At 34.2% G+C, this 10438-nt stretch overlaps 1 protein-coding gene across 1 annotated transcript; it reads right to left on the bottom strand.

Annotated features, from left to right (window-relative positions):
* Positions 1-3143: 3143 nt before the first annotated feature.
* On the bottom strand, positions 3144-8812 carry LOC105794143 (zinc finger CCCH domain-containing protein 55). The gene is made up of 8 exons (XM_012623160.2): positions 7672-8812; positions 6966-7139; positions 5114-5293; positions 4941-5029; positions 4557-4808; positions 4190-4322; positions 3786-3995; positions 3144-3679 (listed from the first exon to the last, which is right to left on the bottom strand). The coding sequence occupies exons 1-7, from the start codon at positions 8556-8558 to the stop codon at positions 3809-3811; spliced, it is 1902 nt and encodes a 633-aa protein (XP_012478614.1). The 5' UTR covers positions 8559-8812; the 3' UTR covers positions 3144-3679; positions 3786-3808.
* Positions 8813-10438: the final 1626 nt, after the last annotated feature.

Below are 10438 nucleotides of genomic sequence, written 5' to 3'. Positions count from 1 at the left end.
CCGTATTTTGTAACACGCTAACCGAGTGTCGGTCAGGGGTCGTGTATACATCTCGAACATCGGACGGAAGTACATCAGTTGGCGACATAAATTGTACATATAACTCAATATAAATTACTCCGCTAGCAAGATGAGTCTGCACCATTGCCTCCAAGCTACGAGCACCTTTTATGTCGAACGAGTCATATGTCACCGGATCAACAGAAGAACAAAATCGATACGTCATTGACAGAACTTTCATTGGCGTGGTTCCGAAGATTTTACGCCTAATTCTTTTACGGAGTTCTGTCAAATCTATGTTTTGGCTAAATGACAGTCGCACCGTATTCTCCGACAAAAAAACAACACCATTCTCGGTGTGGCAAACCTCACCATCGTAGTAAATAACAGCACTAATACGTTCACTCATTTTGAAACTCTAACTTTCTTAGCCTCTCTAAAATATTTCTGCTGTGAGTTATGCATTCTAAGAACATTTTCTGCCTAATTTATAGCCTCAGCCCAAACTTGCTACTGTAGCAAAATCGCGTCCACGAGGGCGCGATTTGACACTATTTGCTCAGAAACGTCAAAAAAAAATTATTTCCTACATGACCAACTATAGCGAAATCGCGTCCACGAGGGCGCGATTTCACAATTTCTTCTCATATAGCATCCTGGTATCAGCGATTTTATACTATTGGCTCAGAAAACGTCAAAAAAAATTATTTCTTACATGACCACTGTAGTGAAATCGCGTCCACGAGGCCACTATTTCACAATTTCTTCTCAAATAGCATCCTGGTAGAAGCGATTTCCCACTATTTGACCAGATACGTCAACTCGAAAAAAAAATTTTCGGGACCCCTAACCCCTAAAAAGCCTGCACCCTAAACCCTAAAAGCCATAAAACCCAAACGTAAAATCAGCGTCAAAATCGCGTCCTCGGTACCACGCTACGTGACAGGACATCGCGTCCACGTCGGTAGCGACCTGGCGACGTGGGCGCAATGTTCATCACGCACTTCTAACATCGCTACCGACGTGGGACGCGATTTCGGGGAAAATGGCCCATTTCGGTAAATAATTAAAAAACCGGCCCATTTCGGTAATTTTTTTTAAAAATTGGCTTTTTTTGGTAAATTAACCGGAATAAACCAAGAAATTTAATCCTTATCTTAACGAAGGTGGGAAAATAATGACACTTGAAGATGGTGTTAACTATTTCAAGTAAAAATTTTGTAATTAGCAACTTATTCCTTTTCAAAACTGTGGAAATAAGTATCATTGAGTACGGCATTAATTATTTATGATCACAATAATTAATAAATATGGATATGCATTTTATATATAAAATTTATCAATTATATTAAAAACTTTTAAAATAGAATCAAAATGTTTTAACCTAAGATGATTGATTTAAGATTTAAATAAGCACAACACTCTTTTTTCCATCATGCAATACAAGTTTTAGGGTGAATTTTTTTTTGGGTAATCTCTTATTTTCAGAATTTCTTAAGCAAAAAGGAAATTGCGACTATATTTACAATGGGAAAGGAAAGGGGTTATCAAGATTAAGTACTATAGGTATTATATATTTGTTTTTCTTCTTTAAAAAAAATTGTAGTGCATTTTGCTTTAAAAATTTATATTTTTTATTAGTCGATGAAAATCACTCAAAGAATTTCAAGCATATCACACCAAAAATAGTAAATTTTGGATTTCAAGCATATCACACAATTAAGCATTTCACTAAGTTTATGATTATTTTTCACCCTAAAACTTGTATTATAAGGTGAAAAGAAAAAAATGAGAAAGATTGGGTGTTGTGCTTTTATTTTAGTGAGTAGATTAAATACTATTATGATCTAAGGGTAAAAATATTTTGATTCTCATTGTTTTCATTTTAAAAATTCTCACTATAATTATTACTTTAAAATATAATATTCAAAAATTCAAAATAATATTTTGGTTAATTAATTAGAATGTAAATCTAAAAGTAATTATTTTCTGCTACTGATATTCTGTTTGAAATACTATCTAATATAATTTTAAGATTTTTTAATTATCAAAATTTAGATTTGATACTAATATTACTGACGAGGAAAAATTTTAAAAATAAATTCTTTTTCTTTATACATTTTTGGTAATCCTTTAAGAAAACATGGCATGTTAACTTTAGGAACAAATAATTTTTATTTTTAAAAATATTGCATTTTTAAAATTTTGAGAATTTTATGAATATCTGTATTTTTTTTGAAAATTTATTATTTTAATTTTTATAATTTATAAATTTTAAAACTGTAATTATTAAGAAAGACAATTACAAATCTCAAATATGTAGTAAAATCAAACCTGAAATATAAAAATATATGACAAGAAGTTATGAATGTTCCAAATTATACTTTTTAACATTATATAATTTTTTTATATCAACCAATTGTGAATTTACGTCAGATCTTTTATAAGACTATCTTGTTCTTTCATTATTTTTTTTAAAAAAAAACCTCTTTATTGGTGAATAGTACAAAATCGAAGTTGAGAGGGAGAGAGAGGGAGGGGGATCCAACGTTGGTCTACCAATAAAGAAACAAGCCATCACCTGATGCGTAATGGCAGACATGAATTTAACCCTACAACACAGTTCTTTTTAACTAGCTTTATATATATATATATATATATATATATATATATATACACCTTCCTTTTAGCCTTCTTTAACTCGAAAATATCTAGCAAAAGCAAACTAAAAAAGCAGTTGCGGTACAAGGTGCAGCTGAGCTTGAATTACAACCACATCACCAATGATTTAAAACTTACAGTATCTGTGGCTCCACCCATAAAACAAAAAAAACCCACATTTATATGAAACTGAAACATGCCTTCATTCGAATTTATATAATGTCAGCCCCCATGTGATGACCCTAGCCTTTGCCTTTCATGTGGACCTAAAGTTATTATATATAAATGTAAAATGAGACAAAGTGCCCCAAAAGATACTTTTTTACCAACTTTCTCTAACACCCAACATTCTTCAGTTTAATAATAACAAAAATTTAACTCAAAGATTAACATAAAATAAAATTACAATTACCATGCAAACCCCATCTCCTCATCTTTTCCCTTTTGAAGTTCAAACGTTGATACTTAGACATTTCACTAACTTCCTCACAAGTGTAATGATAAATGTACACATTTCCAGCTTCAAAGTCCAATCGTACAAATCATATTATAATAATGTTATCAGATAAAATGTGAAAGAAGATGCATACATTGACAATACAATAATCAGCTATCCTTGGCTCCTTCAGGCTTTTGTTGGTTGGAATACATACCTACAAAGGAACGGCAAAAGGGGAAAAGAGAACAGCCCTACACACCAATATTGATTTGTCTGCCATAAATGTAATCCAATATGCATTTGCTGTTAGTAGTTTGTATTGAAGAAGACGATGATGGATACATTCTTTGCGGATCCACCCTTCACTCTATAAATCTTGCTATACACATCTAGGGGATTCTTCTCGTATATGCTTCTCTACTTTTGTGCATTAGTATCACATCGAAACATTAAAAAGAAAGCTGTTTGACTGGAATGTGAAAAAGATTAGTTCATACATTATAGTTACTCCTTTCCTGAGTTCTGACCATGCTTACCTTTATTTCCTACAGTTAATTAGCTTCATGCCCATGATAAAACCTGCAGAGAAAAAGTAAATAAATCTCAAATCCAATACAATACCTTCTACGTGGGTAATCATAGAAGGAGAGATCAAGTTATAACAATTTTAAAACAGTGATTGTACCTTGGCATTAAGAATAGGATAACTTAAATGGAAGTCATGCCACTAGTAGAAGTGGCGAGTAGTAAAGGATCATTTTCGGAAGATGACATTGCACATAAATTCGGATTTCCAGTTGCTGCAGGAAACTCAGAGAGGTGACTTTCAGTAGACTTTTCAGGGGAAGCAAACGGACTATCAGGAAGCGCATGCTCTAGGCTACTCTTGTGACATCTATTAGAAATGGAAATGAAAACAAATGAGAAAAATAACTGAAAGATAACCAACTTCAGAAGTGCCGAGATGACAGCAGCGTACAATAAGATTTGAATAAAATAAGAAATACAGCATCTCTACACTACTTATTGATGTTTTATCTAAATTTCAAGATTAAGTTCCATGTTGTTAAGGGACATCTGACATCGTACCCTTTCGGGTTGGAACACTCCTGGTCCTGGGTATGCCCAACTCCGCCTTTCTGAACACAAGCTGAATTCACTTCTTCCTCCTCAGCAGCATTCACGGTTACAGGAGGAGCAGCAGCTGTATTACCACCGTTGACTGCCACAAGAAATAATATAACTTCAACTACAGTATAGCTTTTTCTTTTTTTCTTTCATTCCTTGACTCACAAACTCAAACATCTTGAACTACCGGTTGTGATTTTATTTTCTTTTTCTGGGCAAGAGAAAAGGAAACTATCCACAATTTCACAGATACATAACCACCAAAGATTCACAAATCCAACAAAAAGATAATAATATGAAATAGAACGGCTGAGGCTGATAAGCAAACCTTCTGAACCTTCTTGTTTAATGCTGTCAGATAGATGAACATTTTGACTGGCATGGGAATAAGCAGGCAAGGAAACAGAACCACCAACAGATAGGCTGCGCTGGTGATGATGAATGCCATCATTCTTGAAGTCTGGAAGTTGCAAGTTCACAAACCTTCTCCTCTGCAGTTCAATAGCATGCTGGAGATCAGCTTGCTCTTCAAATTCCCTTCTCAACATCATCTCCGAAGCATTGTAGAACATCTTTGCCCCTGAATGTAAAGAAAGATTATTAACCACAAAATCTAAAGAACAAAAAATAGAGAAACAGCCATCCTAAGCACTCTGTTCCCCTCCTATGATTTCATGCAAAAAACAATCCCAGAAAACCTATGTTTGCTTACCAACATGAGGGTCATATGGCTCTCTAGAGTCAAGCCCTGAAGGGCTTGAACATGAAGAAAAGTTCCCTCTCTCTGGCAGGTGTTGCTTCCTGCAATTGTTCCATTATCAGTAATCAAATCAGCGCATGATGGCTAGATGAAAGAAAAAATGTGAATAAGAGAAAATGTCATACTTGTCAGGAACTTTTCCCTTTTCCTTATAGGGCTTAACAAGCACGCGTGAATCACAAATGTAATGGGGGTTTCCTCGGGCCAAAATGTGCTTCACAGTCTCAGGATGGACAAAAGTTACAAAGCCAAACATCCGCTTCTGCTGATATGGGATCCTCACATCTTGCACTGGTCCAAACATGCTTTAAAAGATACAGAATTAAAGTAAGTTCACAAAATTAAAATTTAAGAAATTGATCAACCTTAGTTCAGAACAAAGAAAACCCCTAAAGTAGGTCTTTTTACAATTTTGCATCAAGATACACAGGTAATTGACAGCAACATCCATTTAAACGGATGTGTTAGCCACAGAGGTAAATATATAAACAGAATTCCTTCAATCAAATTTGTACACAAACGTAATAGAAGTTCTCAATCCATTAGGAGAGTCAAAACTCTATGGTATTGCAATACAATCTCCAAACTCAAATTTCAGCATTTGGAGCCCAACTCAAATAAATTGTCAATTCTGCTTCTTCTACAAGCATGCATATGCAGAAATAATTCAGCTTCAAGCACAGAAATATCAAATTTGTCCATTCACCACCACCAGGCTTATTGTACAGCTTAGTTGCAAGTTTGACCAAGTTCACGAAGATCACGGAAGCCCTAAACCTCTCCTCTCTCATGGAAAAACAGAATTTCTTATGAAATGTTTTCCTGGGTTACTGAATACATGTATCCTTTGCATGTTGCTCCTTTACATGCCATATAAAATTGACTTTGATGAACAGTTGATCTTTCCTTGGGGTAAAGAGGACTCTAATTCTCTAAAATCTAAATCTTGTAAAATTTCCTCATCGAAACAAAAATGCAGAAACTAACAATTCTTTAACTTCCCATATAGCCTCTAGCACCAAAGTAAAAATAAAGACAACGAAGTATCATAAATTAATAATGATCTAGTTTCGTGTGGTGTCCTGTTTATCCACCAAAAATGTTTAAAAAAAGCACATGTTTAAATGCAAACTTGTGAAGTCCATTGATGTAAGCCTCCAGTCTTTTGTATAGTCCATTTACCATTAAATGCATTATTGACAATTTAACATGTCCTTTATATGATCATTTGCTTCTAGGCGGATCATACTTAACTGATTAACCCCTCCTTACCTGAAGAGGACAAAAGCAATCAATTAAGCTTAAGATAGTTACTCAAAGACATTTCCAAATATTATAGACCATATAACGTGATAAAACAATAAATAGAATGAACAGAAGTTAGCAATTAAGTACAGGATATTGAAAATCTCCAAGAAAAACTATGGAGTATTGCAAAATAGATTCTGGGTTACTGGGAGACGATACAGATCACACTATCTAAGTCAATGCAATAGCTAGAAAAGGAAGAAGGGTTGGATTTAAAGCCGTCAGGTATATTATCAAAATGAGATTAAACTGATACAGTTCAATTGTCCTTGCACATGAAGGGGAAAAACTGAAAACATTAGAAGTTAAAGGTCAATCTTCTTTTAGCATGTAATATTACTTATACAACAATTAAAAGCTGAATTCTTCCCCCCTTAACATTTTAACTTTACATTATCCTGCGATGTGTGGCAAATACTACAGTAATTGTAGATTCTACCACAAACATAGTGGTCACGGATCCAAGAAGGCACCAGTTAAACATCATTGTAAGGATGCCAACCAGCTATTAACTAAATTGCAACATCAACACTAAAATCCATGGACTGAGGGAAAAATGTCCAAATGTAGCTTCCCACTAACAACATGCACAGGGACTGAGGAGAAATCATAATCTACGTATTTAATAAGATAATAAAATTCCTGACTATTTCTCAATGCAATAGATACCTGAAATAGTTAGAAACATCTTCATCTTTAAATGTACTATCAGCTGGAAAAGTCAGGTAAATCTGTTTTGAAGCTGAGTTAGCCTTTTCTGTTAATCCCATTGCGAAAAACTCCCTCTCAGCTCGGCCCTGGGGAAACTTGCAAATTTCTTCACCGAACATCAATGCAGCAGCTCTGCAACATTACAATGAGCCAAATGAAAAATATTTATTTAATTTAGCACAAAGGAAGAACACTTAAATGATCATGCTATGGCTTTTTAAATAACCAGTACTCCCACCAAAATAAGACCAACAATTATCCTATAAATAGAAAACCCCCATGCTAAGGCAAACTCAAACTAATGAACTTTACCATCACGTCAATAAAAAACAAAGACAAAAGCCAAATAGATGTCTCTACTGTTTATCGCAGAAAGTGTAAACCACAAACAATTAAATAAATAAAAATTCTTAAAGTAAACTACTTCATAGTAACAAATCCACGAAAGAAACACCAAATAGATAATATGTAAATAAATTCCGAATTAATTTTATGTAAAACCATAACAAAACCTTGTTAAGGATTCCATAGCCAACAAGATAAGCCCAAGGTTAGAACAAAAATTAAGAACCTTAGACAGAATATAGCCCCCCCCCCCCCCCAACCCACCAAAAAAATATAGAGTCAGAAAGCAGGAAACAAAATTGGGGAATCTTTAATACACCTCTGGGCCTCAGTTTGCTGTTGCAACAGAAGATTCATTTTTTTTTCATAAGGCAATGGAGAAGAAACACCAGCCACCAACTGAGCAGCAGCGAATCTTTGCTGATGAGCAGCTGCTCTCATTCTCATCATTTCCTCCTGCTGGTGATAAAGAAGGTCCATTTTACTAGGTGAACCAAAAACAACACCATTAATATCAACATTATCAGCTAAACCACCAAGGCCATGCGAAAACTTGCAATTATCACCGTTCTTACAAAAGCCTCTAGCAAAATAAAGACAAGGCTTGTAACCACCCACAAGACCACCAAATCCGCCGGCTTCTTCAACTGTTCCGAAACATGCATCACTTTCTGAAAAACTCCTTCTATGGCCAATAAAGTCCTCATTCCTAGAAGAGGAAGAATCATTCAAAAATGAAAAATAGTCACTCATTTGATTCTCATCGATTAAATCAGTACTGCTATCCCCAGTCTTTGAAGTAACTAAGAGAGACCCAGAGCGGATATTTTCATAAGAAAGAAAGGGACTTGATTTTGGGCTACTAGCAGGAGACCATGAAGGCACCTTCTTCGAAAATTCTAAGAACCCATTTCTCGGAATGATACTGGGAGACAATGGAGGAAGTGGGTTTTGGGAATTGTTAGAGCTGTTGGGTCTTGAGATTGGGTTCAACTGAGTAGAGAAAGTGCTTGAAGAAAGTCCTAAGTGAGCTTTAGCTTTGAAAACAAGTGACTGTAAAAGGGTTTCAGGACCAAAGGCTAAACGCAACAAATCCATGTCTGCTAAGTCCTGGATAAGGATGTAACCCATGATTTTAGAAGCATTTTCTGGGTCTAAAACCTTGATTTTACCGAACAAAATGTTGGTTGTATCACAAAGATCCATGGAGGCTTTACAGTTTTCTCTCGTTTTTTGTTTGTTTGGTATGAGAGAAACTGTGAAGTTTGGATTTTTTTTTTTTCACTTAGAAAACAGACAGTAGAGAGAAGAAAGAGAAAAGAGAGTGAAAAGGAAGTGGCGTTTGTGGGTGGGTTTTTGGGGTTTTCGATGTTTTGTTTTCTTTTTTCCTTTTTTTTTTCAAAAAGACTTGGCTAATAAAAATTTTAAATGAAATGAAAAACAGAGGTAGAGTGAGATAGGGAAATGAGCAGAGAGGGTTTTGAAGTGAAGCAATGAGCGGGCTTTACCTATCCTATAAATATATACTACAAATAATATACAATAAATAATAAAAGTTATAATTATAAACTAATTAATAATAATAACTTATAAAATATATACGATATTAAAATTAAAAAAATAATTACATTGTTTATGTGTTGTCATTAATCTTGAGTCGATATCAAGTTAATTTATGATATTGACTCAATCAAATATATTATATATATAATTGATGGAAGTAAGAAGGTATGCATAATAAAATTAATCAAAATAAAGTTTTAGTTGAATTGTAAATTATTATTATTTTTAATGCAATTGATTTGGGTTCAAATTTCATCATTTGCATATTTTTATTGGTTTTTTAAAAATAAAAAGATCACTCGAGTAATATAATTTATTTTAATTACAGAACGACATTTACATAATTTTCCTAACTGAGGTGGTGACCCAGTTGAGGGTGACCCAACTCAGTTAAGAGCTTAAATAATAGTATAGATAAAAAAACTTATTTAAATAAAATCGATAAAAAAATTTGTTAGGGATCGACCCGATTAAGCAACGAACAAGTAAAAATAACAGAAGAAATTGAGAAATTGAATACACAAATTTAACGTGGAAAAACCCCTCCAAAGAATAAAAAATCACGAGCAAATATAATTTTACTATAATGGCAAAAGAACGAATAGTACAAAAGATGGAGATAAAAACTAAACCCCGAAAACTCAAAAACCCGAAAACAAAAAACCCTTAAAATGTAAACACAAAATTCTCTAAAAGTGTTATGAGTTCTAATCTCTAATGGGTGTTTTTTTTAAGGTTGTAAAAGAGCCTATTTATAGGCTAAATTCATGGGTCAAATAATAATAAAATAATCTAGACTAATCAGATTTTGATTGAAACAAATAAACAAAGTTTGACTGGAAGATTATTTATCAAATTTGACTGAAATAGGAGTCATACTCAACAAATCTCCACCTTGACTCATATTTCCACAACGCTATCTTTGCCAAAGCCCGCCATAGGCCTATCCTGAATTATGCAGGGAATTAACTAAGTCGAATCTGTGCTTAGAAATTGGAAGACTTCTAGCCTTCGACTTGTACACTGTCAAATCAAAACTAACCTGGGTCTGATTTTTATGAACACAATGCCCTAACTTTTCAAACCTACATCCAAAAGAGAACCTCTCTTTAATGAAACGGTCATACCTTTTTCCCTCATATAACCAAGTTGCCTCCACTCCAAACGAGTTGACTTCGACTTCGTAACAAACGAGGGACATTTGATTTCACCGGTCACTGTAGAACCTTCCAGAGTATAAAGACTGCCGGTCATTTTACCTTTTAATAAAACGAGAGCTCCACGAGATACCTTAATGTCGCTCGACTCGATGTTGATTCTACATTCTTTCGAGTCTAAAATACTCAAGGAGATTAGATTCTTTCGTAAATCAGGTACATACCTGACATCTGAGAGTGTTCTAATTGTCTCATCGTGCATCCTAATTTTAACAGTACCAATACCAATTAGGTTACTGGATGAATCGTTTCCCATTCGCACAACTACAGCTTCAACCGAACAGTATGTGGAGAACCATTCTCTAT

Source organism: Gossypium raimondii, chromosome 7 (assembly GCF_025698545.1).
Source record: "Gossypium raimondii isolate GPD5lz chromosome 7, ASM2569854v1, whole genome shotgun sequence".
NCBI lineage: Eukaryota > Viridiplantae > Streptophyta > Magnoliopsida > Malvales > Malvaceae > Gossypium > Gossypium raimondii.
The sequence above is the reverse complement of the archived record's forward strand: the minus strand, read 5'-3'. Positions and strand labels throughout refer to the sequence as shown.